Here is a 20,821-nt window from a genome sequence, read left to right on the forward strand (position 1 = left end):
TGGCTCAATCGGCCACATCCTTAGTTCTTAGATTCTCTGGAGATGGATTTCTCCTTATTCGGGACTCAGGAGAAAGGGACAAAAGACCAAATCGTTGCTCTTTTCCACACTGGATTCTTGAGAATGGAAAGGCCCGTCGGATTCTTTGAGGTGAGAATTATCACTGGCGCCTCCGAATCTCCCGTGAGCGGGCACTCGCGAATCGAGTTTGCCTTCGAGATTTTCTTGGCCGCCCTCCTGTACCAGGGGCAGGACCACGGCGACCCACGCCTTTAGCTGTGCGGAAGGGCTGCCGCAAGCGATGGCGAAGAGGGCTTCCATCCACGCAATCATTATCGTCGTTCTCGTCTTCGTCCCCTAGATCGGAATCAGACTCTACCCCTAATTGTTTGAGGTACCTCCGTGGTCGATCAGGTGAAAGCAGCAAGTTGAAATAGTCATCGGCGTCAATATCAGATTCAGAGAACTGTCCCCTGTCATCCCCTTCCTTGATTATCCCATCCCCATCTAGAAACCCACTCGGTCGTAGTTGATCTTGACTCCCATCTACGTTCCGTGGTTAGCCTGAACAAACTACTGGGGCCACAGAACAAGGATACCTTCTCCAGGACCCTCAAAATCTTCCAAGAAGCCAAGTTGAGATATTGTGGGAGTCAGTGACACAGTCTCCCCTGCACGGCGTCGTGAACGATGGTCGCGCTGGATAACAGCCAGCTTGGCCCTCGCCCCAGCCTTCAAGGAATCATCTTGCGAGTCCTTCCCCCCCTTGTGGAACCTGGTGGCCAAGTAAGGGTAATCCACACCAGGTGTGCTGCTTCGAAGAGTAGATGGATCAGAATGTGAGACGAGTGGATGGGTCGTTGGCTGCACAGGCGGTGACGGAGCTAGAGCCCGGAAGAGCCGCGAGCTTTGTTGGGTTGGTGGAATTGGCGTCCCTAGCACTACGTGCGGCTGGCTAATTGACTCTCCGAATAAACTCCTAGCTGTATGAAGTTGCCGTAGCTTCTCTGGCGATGTAGGCTGGGTTCCGGATCTCTCGTTGGGAGGCGATAGGCCAGCATCTCCTTCGGTTCTCTTCGTGGCAGGTCTGCCAGGTGAGGATGGACGAAGTGCAATGTTCCGCAGCGTCTGGAGCACGACTTTGGATCTAGAATGCTTCATTTGATGAGGGTTAAGAGACTTATAGACGAGGAAGGCAGAACTTACATGAGAAACGCGCTGGTTACGGCAGTCTATGCATTGCTTAGTTTGCCCAGCAGACTGCCTCTTTGCTCTGAAGGCACTCTCCGGTCTCTCCTCCCCACAACGAGCACAAACAACGAAGAGTAAATCAGTAGAGAGCTCTTCGGGGTTGAGACCGATATCCATTACTCAATCAACGAGGCCATATCGAGACCTGTCGAATTGGGGAGATGAATTGAACGCGTGGTACTGGCACAGTACTGAGTAAACAAACAATTCCAAATGGACGCAAGCTGCCGGCACTCCGCGTGAGCCTTTCAGGGGCCAGCACCGATTGGCCCCACTCTTTTGGTGCCATCAGCCAGTTGCGCGTTCTTTCGCGGCTGGCCATACAAAATCTGGACCAATCAGATTCCGAGAAACTTATTTATCCCTGTCTGCACCAAACCCTCATTACTCGGGAAAACTTATGAATTAATGTAGAGTCAGCCTTCGGCTGAATAATCCTTTTTAAGTCTTTCTAACTTGCATTCTGCATAAGTTTTATAGGAATACTACTTAGAGATACAGTTAGATATTGCATAATATAATAATAGAAGGTTTAAGTTAGAATACACCAGATGAAATTCGGGTTAGATAGGGTATATAGGTCTTAAGGATAAGACCTAATAGAGGGGAGAGATTGTGTTATAACCCCTGCAGTTATGTTATATATACCTTATAATTTTATCTAATAACCTACTAATTATAGAAGAAGTTATGCAGGATAACTATTATAAGGACGCCATCGTCCTATAGAGCAATGCATCCTAAGGATGACTGCGTCCCCCTAAGGCAGCATCCTAATACTTAGGATATTAGTATATAGAATATATTTATTAGCACTTTTATAGACTTAGCTTACTAGCTATTAATAAGACTTCTTTATATTAATAAGCCTAATACGTATTACTTAATTATTAAGAGATGTGATAACTAACTTGCTTAGTCTTAATGCCCTATGCTATCTGCAAATATAAACCTAGTATGGACTAGTTTCCCTGTTTAAAACCTTATTTGTTATAGCTTATCTGTCTGGTTTGCTTATTATGTATATTAGCTTAGTAATTAATTACTTATTTAATTAGGTTTTTTAATTATAATGTTAATATTTATATAGCTATCTAAAATAAATTACTTATTAGGGTTATTTAAGTTACCTAATAAGAAAAACAGGGCTTATGTAAGATCTTATATAAGTTAAAGAAATTAATTAAGAAGAAGAAAGAAAAGGCTATATAGCTAATTAAGGGAAATTAGACTTAGATTATATTTTTAATTAACTTATAAATAATAATTTACTAAGGGTATAATTACTATAGAGGCTATAATATAAAGAAAACTCTAATAATCTAATTATATAAGTTAACTAAAAGTAATATAAATAAGGTATATTTACCTTCTAGGTAAGGCATATAGCTTTTAAATTTATTAATAAATACTAATATATAAGGAAATATAAACCTAATAAAGCTTTTATAATAAAATATATATTAGTGCTACTAGGGCTAAGAATAAGGTTAAAAAGAAGGTTTAGGGTAATTAGAAGGTCGTGACAATATTGAGTTTATGACTTAGCCATAAGGTTAGCAAATACACTTCTGCTTTAACACAATGCTCTTATCCTTGCTTCCGTAGTAAATGTACTAGAACGACCATAGCTTATGCCTATACACTCTTAGTACCAGTCACCCGGTGCAAATCCTACGCTTAGCGAACTTGCAGCCCAGTTTTCAAACGCCATGTCACATCTCCAAAATAATGCAGTACGGGATTCAACACTGACAAGCAAGTGTCATGATGACTTGACAATATCTAGAACTACACAAGACCGCATCATAACCGTAGAAGCCACGAGATTGCAATTAAAGTCGACCTGCCCCCGGTCTTCTCTTCCTGGTCACAGCTTCTAATCTAAGAATGCCTTTGGTACCTCAGGACCCCAGACCGCCAAGCTCTCATTGCCCGCGGGCAGATGTCCAATGGGCGTATCTTGGTTAACTAAATCCCCATCTGCATAGTGCTCAATCATGTTGCCCGTTGTGTCCCACCAGTAGTCAAAGATCTGGCTTCCCAAGATATGGCGACCGACGCCCCACACATTTTTGTATCCCTTCCCGGCAAGCCATTGATGACCCAGCTGCTGCGTATCGAAATCGTGAATCTCAAATGAGCAATGATGAACGTGCGATGTCTGGCCTTTGCTCAGGAAGATGGTATGATGATCTACATAGTCGTTGCCTCTATCAATGTGGGCGAATACAGCGACGTCCTGGTCGGCGCTGTTATCACCTCGGACATAGAGCAGGTCGGTGGGTACAAAATTGAAGTTACGAGTATACCAGTCGAGCTGCTCGGTGAAGTTTCGTACGCAGAGGCCGTAGTGACCAAGCTGTTTCGTTATCCTCGTTAGCAGGATGCGCAGTCAAACCAAAGTGTGTAATGTTTGTGTTCAAACCTTATGTACCGCAGCTGGCCCCTCATCAAAGCGCTGAAACCTTCTTCTGCGTGGCTTGTCGGCCTCGAAATTGACGATGAGCCTCTCAGGCATCTTGCCTGCTTTTGCTGGCTCCTGGCCATGGATAAAATTGATCGGAACCCCTTCTGGGTCGTAGGCGGTAACCATAGCGCCACCACCAGGGGCGTCATCGAGAGACTGGATGGGGCCAGCTCCTTCTAGCTTTGAGGCCTTGACCAGATCATTGTATGTCTCCACCTCGAATGTCCCGCCGAGGAACTTCTTGGGTCCCTTCTGTGCATAGTAGACGTACTGGTCGACCCCATATCCCCGGAACCACACACAGTCTTCGGTCTCCTTTACAGCACGCATGCCAAAGTCGTGAAGAAACGTGCTGATGCTCTTTAGGTCGGGATGCTGGTATCGCATGTGTACCAGTCTGACGGTACGGATCTGCTGCGACGGATCAATGCCACGCTTGCGTCTCCACTCAGCGATGCTCTGTCCATTAGGACCGTTTGCTTCTGTATCTGGCACAGAAGCCCCAGCATTACAGTTAGTGAGAGTCGGGCGCTTTAAAGCAATTGTTAGCGCGTGTGGCTGCCTGACAGAAGGTGGAAGCATACGTACGCCGTTCATTGTAAGTTGTACAGTATCTCTATAAAAACCTCCGACCTGTGATTTTGTTTTTCGAATAGGGGCCGTGACTTTGCTGAGCCAGGTAGGTGATATAACCGGATTCATTCACTGCATATTATAGCCATCTACGGCGCGCAAGTGTGGAGCAGCCACCGCGATATGTTCCCCATAAAGTTTGCGGGGCTCTTCATCTCCATTTGCGGGGCGGTTCCACTACCACTTTCAACTCTCCACCGTATCCCCGCAATGGGCTCAAGCCGCTATCGTTAGATGAGTGAACGTTGAAGATAACCGTCTTGCGTGTACACTGTCTCGTGGCTTCTCACGTGCTTTCATCAAGAGCGTGGGTAGATAACCGGGGCGACAGTAGTTATGAACATGGGCTCGAGTGTTTTAGTAACGCAGGTGCTTGTCGAGTCTGGCCCAAAGAATTACAGGTGAAGAGTGGCTGCGCTGAATTACGAACGTCGGTCCAACCTTATTGTCATTAAGCCCATCCTAGAAGGTAACCATCTCAATTACGTGTTTGTTCATCTCACTTTGAGGTACAAGCGTGACATCAATAATACCCGTTTCTCGGATCAGATTATATTCAGGGTAGTTTTCGTGGCGTTTGAGGGGCTGTGGGGAAGCGGGCATGTTCCTCCGTATTTATATGTATTTTTCGTCCAGGGGTGCTATTACCCGTTGGCTTGAGTCGGGGGGAGGCCAACTAAGCAGGCTTAGTTGGGCCTAAAAAGGTGGGACGTTACAAAATGTATGTTGGGGCAACCTCCGCCGGCTATTGCAAGTTTTATTAATTTTATGTATAATTTTAATATAAATCTAGACGCCAATTAGTAAAAAGATTAACATATTTATCCAAGTGTTTTATACTATCAGACCCTCTACTCAAGGCTGCTTATGCAGTGGTTATTTTATATTAATAACTCTAAAACGGCCTTTTATAAGGATTATCCCAAGCTTAATATATCTATATTAAAGGCAAAGTGTTATAATTCATGCCTGTCACAGCACTGTAAGGCTTTTATAAGGCAGCTGAAGTATGTCTATAGTTGCCTGCATAGCAATTATGGCCTGATCTTTCGCCCTGTAGTTTAACAGCTTGTATAACTATTATAAAAGGAAGTGGCCTACTTTAAATATAAAGCTATAGGTATAAAGGAGATAAAGCAGTGATTTAAACTTTAATAGTCAGGATTTTAAACAGGAAAACTACACTATACTAGGTTTATGTTTATAGTTAGCATAGGGCGTTATACTAAGTAGTTAGTTATTATATCTTTTTATAATTAAGTGACATATATTAGTATTATTAATATAAAGAAATCTTATTAATAGCTAGTTAGCTAGGTTTTATAAAAGTGCTAATAAATGTGATTTATATAGTAGTGACAGTAGATGGTGATTAATAGTAATCGTGGTGGATTAGTACTAATTGCAACGGATTAGTTATATTTGTATAGTCTTGGTGCTGATCCGGTTCCATGCAGGATGCGATGATATGAGGAAAATGTGATATACACGTGACGGAACCGCTGGGGCCGTAACAGTTTCCTGAAGTTAGAAATAATATCAGCTCCAGCTTTCTAGCTGTCTTTTAGTTATATGTACTCACAGTTGAAACTTAGTCAGATCGGGCACTCTTTGTCTTCTTGCTCCTCAATTTCATCATCAAAAACACAAGAGCGTAGGAGGAGATGCAGAAGAGCGCAGTGATGCCAGTCTGACAAACCGTTAGTCCCATATCGATATCCGAGAAAGCTTCTCACTTACATCTCTCCAGCCATAGAATTCTTCTCGAAGATTGAAGGTCTTTGCATAGTCTGCTCCTGTTGAATAGGCACAGTAGTCGCAAGTCCCAGTGGCATTGGGATTCGCCACGTAACCGGCATTCGAACTTAGGAAGTCAGCCATGTACTCTCCGCAGGTCTGGCCGTCTGGAGCTTGGAAGGAAGTAAACTCCTCGGGACGACATTTGACTTCTACGTCCCAGATAATAGGGCCCATCAGGCCACCAAAGAGATAGTGGAATGGGTCAAGGTAGTAAAGCCAGTACTTCCAGAAGGCTTGCATCGCGCCGTACGGGACTACGACACCGCAGAACGAGATCATTCCAGCTCCGATGAGCAGCGGGTTCATAATCGCGGCAAAGTACTCGTTTGGTGCGTATGCAGCAATGGCCTGCCCAATGGAGGTATACAAGAACTCGTAGACTGTGGAGCCGAGTCAACACATGTAACTCTCACGACTCGGCAACTGTAGACTTACAGATCATCTGGAGATAAACATGTCCCGAGAATCTCGCCTCGACTGGGAAACCGGCAGTAAAGTACCAACAGGCAAAGTAGAGAGTCGCGCAAATGATCAAATATGGAATCTCAGCAACAGTCTGCGATCCGATAAAAGCAACCCAGTGATACGTTTTCGACTGGGTAGCGTTAGTGAGTGGTCAAGCCAAAAGGGTGTAGCAACCCACTTTCTTCTCTCGAGTCTCAAACAGATCTCGATTGTGCAAGAAATACGGCTGCATCTGGTTGATACAGCCTGGAGCCACAAAAATGAAGTTGAATATGGCGAAGAGTCTCAGCTGAAGGTCGAACGTGCCATCTCCAATCATCCAGAAAGTAAATCCGCTGAAGAGAGCAGCAAAAATGTGCAAGTTGATCTTGTTCCACACGTAGTCCTGCCATATGATTAATATGTCTTTGATAAGATTGTGGCTTACCGAGTACTTGCCGGAGATCGCCAGAGCTGAATCATCTGTCTGTTGAGGACAGTCTTCCACTGGAACCATTTAGATGTGGCGAAGCTGGCGGTGTCCTCCAGTTCGTCTTGAGTCCGTGACAGAGCTTCTTGGTTCAACTTCTCAAGCTTCTCCAAAGCTTTCTCGCGCTCGATAGATCGGTTCCATACATCGATCCAGTCAACGTCGACTTCGCCCTTACCCTGGATAACCTCAACGATGTGTTCGGCTGGATTCGCACCTTCTGGGCAAGGGGCACCATTCCTGGCAAAGTAGCTGAGAAGTGTCTTGGAATATTGTCCAGCTGAAGATTGTGAGAAAAATTGCATAAAGTCGTGAATTGAGACTTACTTTCGCCAAAGTACGCCATGCGCCCACCCCTGGCCAAGAGCAATAGAGAGTCAAACGCATCGAAGAGCACTGCGGAAGGTTGATGAATCGTACACAAGACAGCTTGGCCGCCGTCGACAAGACGTCGCATGAAACGAACGATATTGAAAGCAGACTGGCCGTCCAAAGCTTGACGTAGGCTCATCAAGGAAAAGTAAAGTCGGCTTGGCGACCAACTCGACACCAAGCGTGACGCGCTTACGCTGCTCGATGCTAAGGCCGGCGCCAGGGGCTGGTTCCTCAATCAGTGCTGCAACTAAGCCGGAGGGGATAGGCAATACTCACTTCCAATAAGGGCATCACAGATATCCTGGAGCTCCAACAGTTCGATGATGTGGTCAACATACGCAAGTTTCTCCTTGTGCGGAATATCTCTCGGTTGCCGCAAGACAGCTGAGAAGATGAGAGCTTCTTTAACTGTTGAAGTAGCCTCATGAACGTCCATTTGTTCGCAATAGCCAGTCATTCTCTGGAAGGAAATCCCTTGAGGCTTTCCATCGATGAGAATTGAACCGCGGATTTCTCCTGCATCTTTGCGTTGAGCGAGGACATCTAGGAGGCTGTTCAAGGAAGTTGATTAGCGAGCGAATAGGGTGTGGCCAGAGATTGCCCTACGTCGTCTTCCCTGCACCAGAGCAGCCCATCAAAGCAACAAGGTTTCCCGGCTGGACAAATCCAAACACCTGATTCAGAAGCTGCTTCTGCGCACCCTGATACTGAACAAAGTAGTCCAGGTTATGCCAAGAAAAGGTTGATTGTCGCGCATATTGAGAAGGCATTTGCAGACGCCGTTCCGTGTTCCAACCGGCTTCCTTTTCGGGGTCCGAACTCTTCTTGGTCCGTAGCCCTCTCTTGTAAAGCAGAACAGACGATCCTCCGTGGCTGTTCCGTAGCTCAAAGCCAAGTGCCGTAAGACCGATGAGGAAAATCCAAAAGCCAATCACGACACCGAATCCACGCCAGGTATGTCCAACTGCATAGTCGTACTGCTGTTGAACGTATGCGACACCATCAATCATGCCAGACCCATCGCTACCGGCAACAGTGCAGCCTCTCAAGTCCCGATTCTGACTGTCGTACCCAGCACCAAAGGGGATATACTGTGGAGCGATACACTCGAGCTTGAGGCCCTGGAATTCGTTCGTCATCAAGGACTCGAATGCGTAGGCAGCTGGGTTGAGATAGAAAATCCAGCGGAACCAGGGATGCATCTTGCCGAATGGGATCAGATAACCTTGGGTAGCCGTTAGAATCGAGGAGTCAACAAACAAACAAGATTAGGGACATGAGAGATACCTGCGTAGACGAAGAGTATCGTGGAAAATAATCCGGAGATGTAGCTCGCAAGACCGAAATGGTTGAACATGGCTCCGACCGCACGGAACAACTGGAGGAAACAGAGAGTGCTTGCGTTCACTACAATCCAGCAAGTGAAGAACTTGCCCGCGTCGACTTGAAGCCCACTCATGAAGTAGAGAATCAACGTGAAGCACGTAACCTGTAGCATAACAATAGGGATATCTGTGATGGCGTTGGCGATACAACAGGCCGTGGGTCGATAGAACCCAAATCGCTTGTGGCGCACCAGGATAGGGCGGCCCATGAACGAGGCTGTCGTCTCTGACATAGTCTCCAATAAGAAGTAGAGGATGGGGAAGAAGAGAGCACCGGGCCGTAGAAAGATGGACTCGCTCGTCAGCGGGAGATTGTAGAACAAGCTGCCGCAGACGAGAGCTTGGATGATGGCGGAAACGACCTTGATCACAAGAGACATGCGGTCGCCCATCATGGTTTGCCATTGGCTGCAAGGCTCAGCACTCTTCGAATTACTAAGATGAAAAGGAGACGTACCGTTGGGTGCAGTTGATGATTTGCTCGCGAAGGCCGGCAGTATAAACACCTCTCTTGCCAAGTCTCCATTTCCGCTGTCGCTTCTCTCGCTCAACTGCCATCTTCAAATCTTCAACTTGATCGCCTAAGTTCTCTGGTTGTTGAGTGAGCTGTCTCATCAGGCGACAAATTTCACTTCTCTTGTAGACAACCTCAAACTCTTCAGGGGTATTCGGAACCCAAGTTTCAAATCCGGGAGCAATCTCTCTCTCCGTGTTGACGGTAACAGATGTGAGGAAGTCGGCAATGTTGGCGCCACGAGGACAAACGAAGCCCATGTCCTCGAAGTACGACTTGGCGGCGGTGCGGAGGCCGTAGTAGATGACACGTCCTTCGGCCAGCACAATAACCTTGTCAAAGGCATCAAAGATGCCGTTTCCGGCTTGATAGGTTGTTAAAACCACAGACTTGCCGTTTGTATTGACATCTCGTCGCAAAGTCTCCACAAACTCCAGAGCCGTCTTGGAATCGAGGCCTCGAGTTGGCTGATCCCAGAACTGCAAGGGACTCTACGATGAACATCAGTATCAACTCTATCCTTCAGAATTTGCATGTACACACCTGGGTGGCCATCACTTCAGCTAGGGATACTCTCTTCCTCTCTCCGCCAGATACACCACGGATGAACTCATTGCCGACGAGTGTATTTTGCGTGTGGCCAATGCCTAGAGAGTCAAGTATCTTGTTTCGCATGTCCTGGACGAAATCGCCCTTCTTTCCGACATGTTCAGGTCTCTCTCGAGGCATTTTGTTCTGGAGAGCAAACTTCATGGTCTCGTTGACGGTCAGAGTTGGGAAGTGGATGTCATCTAACAAGCTTGTCAGCAACATTCAGGTCTTGAACAGGGACAAGGCTTCCGAACCTTCAGTGTTGAAAACGATCTGCTGTCGAAAGTTCCTTGCTTGAATATGATTCATGCTTCCGTATCTCGTCTCGCCCTCAACCTCTTGGAAGGCCTCTCGTTCGTTAGAAAGCACCCGAAGTAGGGATGTGCAACCTGAGCCTGGTCGACCAAGCACCAGAAGCTGATTGAATTGTATGAGCAAGATTCGCGAATTTGGATGGGGACATATTCACCATTTCGCCAGGGTTCACTTGACCAGAAACATCATGTAGGATAGTCTAGCAGGTTAGCAAATGACACCAAGTTAGTGTGGTCGATTGAGAACTGCTTACTCTCTTCGGCCTATGTGTTCTCTTGAACAAACCACCCAATTGACGAGGATCAACCCAGGACCAAAGAGTCTCACCCAATGCTTCATCAGGAGCCGTAACGCGTACGATAACATTTTGAAACGTTAATGTTAAGCGTTTCTGAATGAAATCCTTGCCTCTCTCCTCGTCAACGTTCTCGACGTCTACATTAGTATCACTCGAGGTTCCAGAGGGAGCTTCCTGGTTATGAACGAAGGACTGATTCGGGCTGTCGGGGCGAGTGCCATTATTGTTCGGAGTATCTGCCATGTTGACCGTTGCTCTGCTTGAAGGCCACTGTCGTTCTGCGGTCAATTGTATCTTCTGTCGTGATATTTTGAGCGGTCTAGATCACCATTAAGCTCCTTGAGGTTTGAATGCAAAGAAATCCATCCTTATTCAATTCTAGATTCCATGATATATATTATTTTTAAGCCCGTTAACAATTAGCCTCCATCCCTGCAAATCCATTTTTCCATGCCTCCGCATTTCCGTGTTACCGTATTTCCAGAAGAACCAGAACTACCAAGCCACGGCCCCATATTTCAGTGTTACCGTATTTCCAGAAGAACCGGAATGCTATCAAGCCACGACCCCATCGAGTCTCCACGACCGACCTGTAGCAACCACCCTTTACACGTAAAAAAAAAACAATTTAGGACAGAAGTTTTACAAGGTCCGTCATCTCCCGACTAATCCCGGAACGGATGTGTTATCCTGTCTTTATTTTTAAGTCCGGACGGTCTGTGATCCGAAGCAACGAGACCGACAGCCCCACCGTGATCGGGAACAAGATCCGCCTGCCGGAATTAGGGAGCAAAATTGAAGGCGTTAGTCCGATCAAGAGATAAGAAAGCTTCCATGTTCATGGTGCCAAAGGCGATGTCCCAACCGACGTCGGCAGCTGTGAAATCTGCCAGTTCTTCCGATCCTACACCAAAGAGAGAGGCTCCATTCGGCTGCCCAGTGACATCAAAAGCCGAACGGCATTGAAGGAAAAGTGAATGTCGGCTCCTCTCTGATCCCGCTAGCGTGCGGCATGAATGGGGAGCCTGGCAATGTAGAGTCTGAGGGTTGTTGAGCCTGAGCTTGCCGCACATCCGGATCCACATCGTGCTTCAGCTCGAAAGACGGAAATACGGAGCGAACCATTTGCTCGATTGACGCAATTGTAGTTGGTAGCTGGCCAGCATTGGCCCCAGCCTTAGTAACCATGGAACGAAGGCATCTCAGGCCGGAGTGGATCCAAGGGAGGTTGCGGTGAGCCGTCTTCGTCTTCTCCTGCAGCATGTCAAAGGCCAAAGCGTAGCATGCACCTTCGATAAAAAAGCCATGGTATTTGATATCCTAATACCCGTTAGATGTTACGTCCTGGCAAGGTAATGTAGACCTTACGCGGCAAAGAATGTTTGTAGCGCAAGAGGCTGTCAAGAATCCAATGGAATTTCTTGCCGCCTCGAGGCAGTATTCACAGGCGTTGTCAAGCCAGCGTGGAGGCGTGTGTAAGCTCTCCGCAGAGGTGTTTTCGGAAGATGAATTCTCTTGCTTCAACTTCGCTCGGAGGATCAAGAATGGGCGGAACGTCAACAAAAGAGTGTGGTGATACACTAGGAAATTAGCTACCAGGTTGACGGTTCAGCGATCAGGGTAACTCACTCGTAGACACCATGGCTTGACAAACTCCACGTTCTCCGGTGCTCGGGTCTCCTACAAGGCAAAACTTCATGTCTTTGAGCTGCTGTTCTGCGAAACAGTGAAGCTCTCGGCGGATTTCTATGGCTGCATTCCAAACTGGCAATAAAGAGTCATGCCGCGGGCTGTAGATGCGCTTGGCGCATTTATCCATGATCCTGGATAGCGTGGCCAAAGAGACCAAGAGCTGATGATCTCCCGGGACAGGCATGCTCTGACCTAGATCGGGAACCGAGCTGGGGCGACCGACAACAAAGCAATTCCACCTATTCTCCGGTCAGTAACCCCGGGTCTGAGTTGGTTTTCTCGCGTGAAGTTTTGGCGTACGTTTCCCAGAAGAATAAACTCCAATACATGATCCTCCGTTGGTCGACAGCCTCTTGTGTTTCCCCAGGTCGCATACATGCGTCTTTATGAAGGCCAGCAGCAACAGCTGTTCTTACTGCAGTTCCGACGTGGAGGAAACTTGAGTTTGGCCGCGCTCTTTCAGACTGGAAATGACCGTGAGGGTATGTCAGCACAAAGCCCAGAAACTAGAAGAAGTGAGACTTATCATCATAAGGTGTATTTGAACAACTTGTGTGTTGACAACCTCATCCAGCTTAGCAGCGCCTTGCTTCGCTTTCTGAAATAAGAACTCCGCAATCGCTTCCTCCCCAGCCATTGAAGCCCCGAGGCCCACACCCAGCATGATGATGATGGTTTCTGGACAATCAAAATCAAGGATGGGTCGTTTGAAGAGAGCGTCTAGGCGGCGGCGGTAAGTCTCCTTGCTCATCACAGGTAAGCCGTGCCAGTAAGTGAGAAGGTATCTGTCGAGTAACCTCTTTGCTGTTTCTGGGTCGATAAGCATGGCTGAGTAGTCCTCGGAGACTGATGTTGGCCGCTGGTTGTCTGCCAGGTCACCAAAGAACAACCTTCGATCTCTGAACAGATCCAGGCCAGGACCAACTTCTTCGACACCTTCGCGAGACGGGGCATTGGGACGAGTTCCTTCAATCTGGTGATATATCAAGTTGAGTAAAGCGAAGTTTGACGAGGGCCCATAATAAAGCTGAAGTAGACATGAAGGCGATGCTCGGTGAGTGGCGGCGACGCTATTGTTGTTGATACTGCGTTCGCTCGCAAACGCCGAAGGAGCTGGTGACGCAGACACGGCGACGTCTACATTAGGAGTCAGAGGTACGTTTGAGCCCTCATCGGATGGCTCAATCGAGGGCGCTTCGAAGGTATCGTGTGACCCGATTGCCTCAGATGCGGCTGTTCGCGGCTTGATCTTGCGCGGGCGATTGCGAGCCTTCTCGCGGTATACGCAGCCGAGGCTTCTCAGCCTGCAATTCTGGCAAGGCATTACGCCATTGCACCTGATCTTTTTGACGCGGCATTCCTGGCACGCCTTAGAGATTCTCCATTTTGTCGCGTTCATGGTTGTTCAATGTGTCTTGGTTAGAATGCGAGCTGATTGCACAGCAATCAAGTGATTGATCGGCGCGCTCTTTAGCCCTCCCACTGTATGCTTCAAGACAAATACGAGCTGGAGTCGGAGAAGGCTGGGTTAGTTAATGAGAATTCAGGTGCTTGTAATCGCGCCCGGTATTATTCCATCCGGATGATAGAAACGATACTTTGGTACTGCTCTCTATACTACTCAATTAAGTACTGGTAGCCTGTGATAATGCGCCTACAAGAGAGAGAACCAATTCAGTACAATTTAGTCAGAGATACCAAGGCGAAAATAGGGAGAGCAGTCAACAATCACCACCAGTACAGAGAATGAGCATTGAGGGTTAAGACCGACCAGGACGAATATTGCACGCGTGGGTTATCGAGACAAACGTCCCGATACTGCACAAATCCACGTCGCAGTCAGCGTTAACCCTAAACTAGTTAGGAAAGGTATTTTGCGAGTGTCGCGGGGCCGTCTCGCCACTTGTTGGTGTTCACGGTCTTACGTGGCGGGGCTGGGTATGATGGCGGGGACGAAGTATAGGGAAGAAAACGATAGTGCCCCGCAACGGCACCCCAGCCTAACCTACCTAACCCCCTATTGGTTTGTGGGGCACGAGGACCCTTGCAGGACATAAAAAGAATCATATGGCTGGTCAGTCCTCAGGGTCTTTGATTGTCGTTAATCGCCCCCCGAAACAGTATCGGCATCAGCGAAAATGGAGCGAGCAGAAAGCATTCCGAACCTCACGCCCGTGGGAAGGGAGGCCGAGGTCGACCTTGTGCCCGGCACCGAAGTCATGACGGAGATTGGGGGAGCGAGGTTTTACCACAATGAAGACAATCCAGATTCGGTCGTCTTGATTCCGCAACCGACCGACGATCCACATGACCCACTGGTTAGCATAACCCCGTTTTGGTGTTTCTTCACAGCTCCAAAGCCCCACCCCTGCCTTGAGATTCCTGCCAGAGGTTCATGTACACCAAGTATTTTGGTCTCTGAGTAAATATCAACCAATTGATAAAGCTAACTTATATCTTCAGAACTGGAGCATGTTCTGGAAAACCTTGGTCATTGTTAACCAAGGTATCTTCGTGATCGCAAGCGTTATTCCGGCTCTGTCTATAGCACCTTTAACTCCAGTTTTCATGCAGCAATGGGAAAGGTCATTGACTGACGTCGCTTTGTTGGTGAGATAACCATATTCTCTTGACCCTGTGTTATTGTTACACCCTTGAGTCGTTTCGACTGCCTGGCTGCGTCTTGGCCAGTTGATGTTGGAAAATCCGGGAATCCCCTTCCCTTCAGGATTCAGACTGTTAGTCTGAAAGTCCTAGATTTAAAGTTCAAAGTCCTAGATACAATCATCTAGAGATATAAACCCGAGAATAACTCTCAGCTCAATAATGAACAACCAAGTTTCATAAAAATACATTTTCACCCAGCACTACTGCGCAATATAAACAACAGGTTATGAGCCCGGGTTAGCAAACACCGGGTTTCTCTTCTGAATCAAAGAACCAAACTTTAACTTCAACTCAAGATGACGTCACGACGAGCCCCACCTTCCACCATGCGAACTCGCAACACAATCAGAGTATCGCCTGCATCCGAATCGTCGCAACCTGGTGCTTCAGGTCAAGACCACACACCATCCTCAATGTATGACAGTACCACGGTCATCTCTGAAAAGAATACTCTTTTCCTTCCGCAAGAGCTCAAGCTAGGCGGCCCCTCCAATTGGGAGCAATATTGCCCAGCTCAGAAGGCCATTCTTCGGATCAATGGCCTCGAAGATGCTGTCTTTGGTGATTACCCTCCCGAGGAACAGCAGACTATGGATCAAAAGATCAGGGCGGCAAAAGCTGCCGTCTCCATCCGAGGTAACTGCACTGGAGAAGCACTCAGTCAACTAGTCGGGATTGAGAATCCCCAGGAGATGTTCAACCTTCTCCAGGCCTATTGTATTGGCACGGGCCCAGTTCTTCTGCAGACAACACTTTACCAGTTCATCCGGATCAAAACAAGCTCTTACGAGACAATTCCACAATTTAATGTCGACTTTGAACGACTCGTCAAACTTCTCCTCGAGCAGAAAGAACCAATCTCAGATACCCTCAAAAAGGTTGTTTATCTGACTGCCTGCGAGAACGAGTACCCTGACTGGACTGCCAGACAGCGCGCTCTCCTACGCTCGGAGCATCCGCCAACACTACGATCAATGCAGCAAGATCTCATTGATGAAAACAGGTCATCAGATGATGATGACAGTCATGGTACTGCCTCCACGTACTGGGCTCACAGTAAAAAGACTGGAAGGAAGGGCCCGGCCGCAAGAAAGCAAGAGGCAAGTGGCCGGAGGAGAGGATCTTCAAAGAACCAGCGAGCCGCGAACAAGTCTAGCCAGGAAACCAATCATCGAGTCGGCAAGAACAAGGAACATACCTGCACGAACTGCAAGAAGAGAGGACATCATGAAAATGATTGTTGGTTCGCCCATAAGGATAAGCGACCCGACTGGGCAGTCCGTCTCGCCAAGGAACTCATGGAGCATGATCTTCAACGCGACAGCACCAAGAATCTCCATATCAAGGAATCAAATCACATGACAGTTGAGCGATCTTTTCTGATTCTTGAAGACAGCGTCTCAGACGAGCTACCTATGGACAATACAGAGACGTGTAAAGTCTCCCTTGATAACATCTCTTCAACCGCAGAATGGCTGTTCGACACAGGTTCATCAGTCCACATCTGCAACGACCAAAGCCTATTCACAGAACTGCAGCCTGCAACCCGAACGGTCCTCGTTACGGGCGGTGGGAAGGTGTACCCATTCGGTAAGGGGACAGTCAAAATTTGCTTCATAAACAAATGGGGTGAGCAGGTCACAATTAACCTCAAAGACACGCTGTTCATCCCTGAGTTTCCGGTAAATGTCATGTCAGGACTCAGGCTATACAAGAACGGCGGCTGGATAGACGGGAACGACATGTACGACCCAACAGGAGATGTCTTTGGTCTCCTCCGCATAGGAAGGGACGGTCTGTACGTGAACACTGAGGTCGGAAAGACTACTGTTTCAAACCAGGCCGTCTCGGAACTCCAGCCAGAACCATGCAATCATCACACTGCTTCATCAAACCAATGCCTGAATGTCGACCTTTGGCACCGAAGACTCGGCCATGTTAACGCATATCAGGTGTCACAGACTGCCAAAATGACCAGAGGAATGTACTGTGACGGCCACCACGACCATCAGCCTTTCAATTACTGCCTCGCCTGCGACATCGCAAAGGCCCTACGATGGACTCCGCGAAATAAACGGAAACGAGCCTCCAGGGCCGGGTTCATTCATGTTGACACCTTCAAAGTCAATCCACCGGGCATTAGAGGCGAACGATGGGGAATGATTGCCACAGATGACAGGCATAGAATGAGATGGGCCTACACGTTCACGAGGAAGGGGATGGCTTCGGAACTTCTAGGCCAGCTCATCTCCAAGATACGAACTCAGTATGGCATCCGAGTGTACGCAATCCAAATGGATGGCGGCTCTGAGCTCTATGGTGCGTCTCTCAAAAACCTCGAGTACACTCACGGCGTCAAGATCATCAAGACGACACCATATACTCCTGAATTTAACGGAGTTGCTGAGCGCTCTAACCGCATCATCTTTGACAAAGTCAGAGCAACCATGGAATCGGAAAGAATCCCGATAGAGCTCTGGCCATTGGTCCTGGAAGATATGGTGCGCAAGACAAACGTGACAGCCACCAGGGCAATTGATGGCCTCACTCCCATGGAAAGCTTTCTCAACGAGGCCTTCCCCGGACAAGACAACAAGCCGGATCTGTCCGGAGAACGAATCTGCGGCTCACAAGTCACGATACACATACCGCAGGAACGAAGATTGAGATCACACAAGTTTGGCCCAAGAGGAGAGGCTGGAATCTACCTATGCATGGAAGGTTCACAGATCTACACCTGCTGGGTGCCCTCTCGCAGGAAGGGACATCAGATCGTCCGTTCTGCAAATGTACAATTCTACGAAAAGGTTGGGGAGACAGAACTCCTGACCGAAACTGAGCATGATGTTGAGCCGGAAATCCGCAAGAACGGAGCTCCCATCTCAAGCCGGCCACAGTCCGTCACGGAGCAGACAAAGACTCCAAGGCCACAAAGGTCTGAAGTGAACAATCTTCAGCATGCTGAGGTGCATAATCCTCAGCATGGACAGACGACAACATCCATGACATCAGCTAAGCTGCCCGATCCCCGAAAAGAGGTGATCACTGAGCCCAAAACAATGACTGAAGCGCTTCAAGGTCCGCAAAGGGAGCATTGGCTCAGAGCAATACACAGTGAGCTGCGCAGTCTCCTCACGAAAGGAACTTGGCGCATGCTGGACCGCAACCAAGCTCACAATAGGCCACTTACCGTCAAATGGGTATTCAAGGTCAAGAAAAACGAGGACGGCAACCTCGACAAGTTCAAGGCGCGGCTGGTGGTCAGAGGCTTTGAACAACAGTTCGGCTTTGACTACAACCAGACCTTTGCCTCTGTTGCCAAAGCGGCGACTTGGAGAATCCTCCTCACCGTTGCTGCCTGTCTTGACTGGGAGATTGAGCAGATGGACGTGTCGACGGCGTTCCTGGAAGGGGACCTCGAGGAAGAAGTCTTCATCGAAATGCCGGAAGGGCTTGTAGAGTATTTCGACCAACACCCAGAAGACCGTCCGCCAGGATTCTCAACCGAGAAGATCTGCAAACTGATCAAATCCCTCTATGGACTCAAACAGGCGCCTCGGCAATGGCAAAAGAAGCTGAAGGAGGCCTTGGAATCCCTTGACTTTCGACAAGTAACGTCTGACACGGCCGTATATCACAATCCCACAACGGGAGTGATCATCATCACATATGTGGATGACTTCCTCATCATGGGCAGCAACAAGGAAGCAATCCAAGGGTACAAAGCCCGCCTGGGAGAGATCTTCACAATGACTGATCTCGGTCCCGCCAGCCATTTTCTTGGAGTAAGAATAACCCGAGACAGGAACTCAAGGCTGATCTACCTTTCCCAGGATGCATATTTTACCAGAATACTGAAGAAATTCGGCTTAGAGGATTGTCGACCGGTCAAGACCCCGATGGAGCGAAATTCACTCTCGACACTGCAACCAAGAGACAATGGCGACTCGGCTTCTCCAGAAGAACGAGAAGACTATAGCTCGAAAACCGGCTCGCTGATGTATGGAATGACCCAAACCAGACCCGATTTAGCTTTCCTACTCTCGGTACTCTCAAGATACATGTCGAATCCATCACCAACACATTCACGAATGATCAAAAGAGGTCTCCGCTATCTACAGCAGACAAGAGACCACGGCCTGGTGCTTGGGGGCGTCAAGAAAGATCCTGAATCCGCTTGGAGCATCACAGCTTGGGCCGACTCGGATTGGAAAGGCGACACTGTTACGGGAAGATCGACGTTTGGATGGCTTGTTCAACTTGAAGGATCTACAGTCTCATGGAGGGCCAAACGGCACGAAACAGTGGCACTATCGACTACCGAGGCTGAATATACAGCACTCTCCCAGTGTGCCAGAGAATTGGCCTGGACTAGGAACCTCTTCTCTGAACTGCTCCTTCCGCTACATATGCCTATCCCACTGAACGGCGACAACCAGGGTTCCCTAAAGCTATGCAGAAACCCTGAGCTTCACCAACGGACAAAGCACATTCCGTTAACCGAGCACCATATCCGAGAAGAAGTTGAAGCCGGGAATATTGATGTGCAATACGTCAGCACACATGAGCAGGTAGCAGACGGACTCACTAAACCATTGAACGCCGTCAGCCACGGTCACTTTCTAGAAGCAATTCGAGTCAGTGCATGTCCGATCGAGGAAGCAGGTCGTATTATTTGGAGTACTGAAGTCCACGATGACTCTGTGCCCTGAAGACAAGGTGGATGGGGGCGTGTTGGAAAATCCGGGAATCCCCTTCCCTTCAGGATTCAGACTGTTAGTCTGAAAGTCCTAGATTTAAAGTTCAAAGTCCTAGATACAATCATCTAGAGATATAAACCCGAGAATAACTCTCAGCTCAATAATGAACAACCAAGTTTCATAAAAATACATTTTCACCCAGCACTACTGCGCAATATAAACAACAGTTGACGGCTTACCCCCTTCGTTATCGCAATAGTGCTGGAATAGTGAAGCTGATTCTTCAAGACTGGGGTCACTGTGTTGCTTCTAGGATACTGCAATTTCTTCATCATCCCTAGCTGCGAGATTTTCGGACGACGGATAACCCTCCTTGTCTGCGCATTGCTGAACTTTGGTGCTTGTATTTGGCAAGCAACGGCTACATCTTACGGCTCATTTTTAGCCGCACGGATCCTTGCGGGGACAGGGGCGTCTGCGAATGAGAGCGTTATGAACGTCGTAGTGACTGACATCTACTTCCTCCACGAACGCGGTAAATATGTCGGATCGTACTTGTAAGTTACAACGCCGCTCAAATCCAGACGCCCTACTTACCTACAACCCAAGTTGGTGTTACTTTATGGGCCTATTCCTTGGCCCAATTATATCAGGAGCTGTCCAGGAAAAGGTTTCCTGGAGAATCTTCTTCTGGGCTTGTACCGGCGCCCAGGGCCTTAACATCATTGGACTCCTCTTTTTCTTCCCGGAAACCCGTCGTTTGCGGAATCAAGATCCTATCCCAGCTGTCCAGGGATCGGAGCAAGGCAGCAACGACAATGCCAAATTAGAGATGAGCTCTGGTCATGTCGAGTTTGTTTCGTCAACACACATACAACACCCCCAACCTGGGATTCTAGGAAGCGGCAAGCCCAGCCGAGCTCAGTTCGGTATTTTTCAAGCAATAGATCGGACTGCGTGGCGATCGGTTGTTCGGCACTTTTTCACTCCAGCATATATCTTTTTCTTTCCCATCATTTTCTGGGCATCCATGTCGATGGGGTCAGCTGCGAATGCCCTATTGGCAGTTAACCTTCTGCAGTCTCCTGGCCTCGCTGCGCCGCCTTATAACTTCACTCCGGCGCAGGTCGGCTACGCCAACTTTGCACTTCGTGGGCGGTGGCGTGCTGGGGCTCGCCGTAGCCGGACCATGGTCG

General features: G+C 48.2%; 4 protein-coding genes across 4 annotated transcripts; 1 reads left to right on the plus strand and 3 right to left on the minus strand.

The window, feature by feature from the left end:
- Positions 1-3,130: 3,130 nt before the first annotated feature.
- FOXG_17196 (uncharacterized protein) lies at positions 3,131-4,318 on the minus strand (the record flags this gene model as incomplete). The annotated part of the gene is made up of 3 exons (XM_018397215.1): positions 3,131-3,613; positions 3,680-4,252; positions 4,310-4,318. 3 exons carry the CDS (start codon positions 4,316-4,318, stop codon positions 3,131-3,133), a joined length of 1,065 nt encoding a protein of 354 aa, XP_018258118.1.
- A 1,627-nt stretch (positions 4,319-5,945) lies between these two features.
- Positions 5,946-10,809, minus strand: FOXG_17197 (ATPase; the record flags this gene model as incomplete). The annotated part of the gene is made up of 15 exons (XM_018397216.1): positions 5,946-6,044; positions 6,095-6,534; positions 6,590-6,749; positions 6,798-7,024; positions 7,054-7,368; positions 7,416-7,583; positions 7,657-7,686; positions 7,740-8,014; positions 8,070-8,688; positions 8,751-9,256; positions 9,306-9,853; positions 9,906-10,153; positions 10,208-10,370; positions 10,423-10,467; positions 10,522-10,809. The coding sequence occupies 15 exons, from the start codon at positions 10,807-10,809 to the stop codon at positions 5,946-5,948; spliced, it is 4,131 nt and encodes a 1,376-aa protein (XP_018258119.1).
- A 506-nt stretch (positions 10,810-11,315) lies between these two features.
- On the minus strand, positions 11,316-13,657 carry FOXG_17198 (uncharacterized protein; the record flags this gene model as incomplete). The annotated part of the gene is made up of 5 exons (XM_018397217.1): positions 11,316-11,886; positions 11,935-12,146; positions 12,196-12,497; positions 12,559-12,764; positions 12,824-13,657. The coding sequence occupies 5 exons, from the start codon at positions 13,655-13,657 to the stop codon at positions 11,512-11,514; spliced, it is 1,929 nt and encodes a 642-aa protein (XP_018258120.1). The 3' UTR covers positions 11,316-11,511.
- Positions 13,658-20,166: 6,509 nt separating this feature from the next.
- On the plus strand, positions 20,167-20,772 carry FOXG_22744 (uncharacterized protein; the record flags this gene model as incomplete). The annotated part of the gene is made up of 2 exons (XM_018403156.1): positions 20,167-20,182; positions 20,235-20,772. The coding sequence occupies 2 exons, from the start codon at positions 20,167-20,169 to the stop codon at positions 20,453-20,455; spliced, it is 237 nt and encodes a 78-aa protein (XP_018258121.1). The 3' UTR covers positions 20,456-20,772.
- Between the last annotated feature and the right edge of the window lie 49 nt (positions 20,773-20,821).

Source organism: Fusarium oxysporum, chromosome 10 (genome assembly GCF_000149955.1).
Source record: "Fusarium oxysporum f. sp. lycopersici 4287 chromosome 10, whole genome shotgun sequence".
NCBI classification, from domain to species: Eukaryota; Fungi; Ascomycota; class Sordariomycetes; order Hypocreales; family Nectriaceae; genus Fusarium; species Fusarium oxysporum.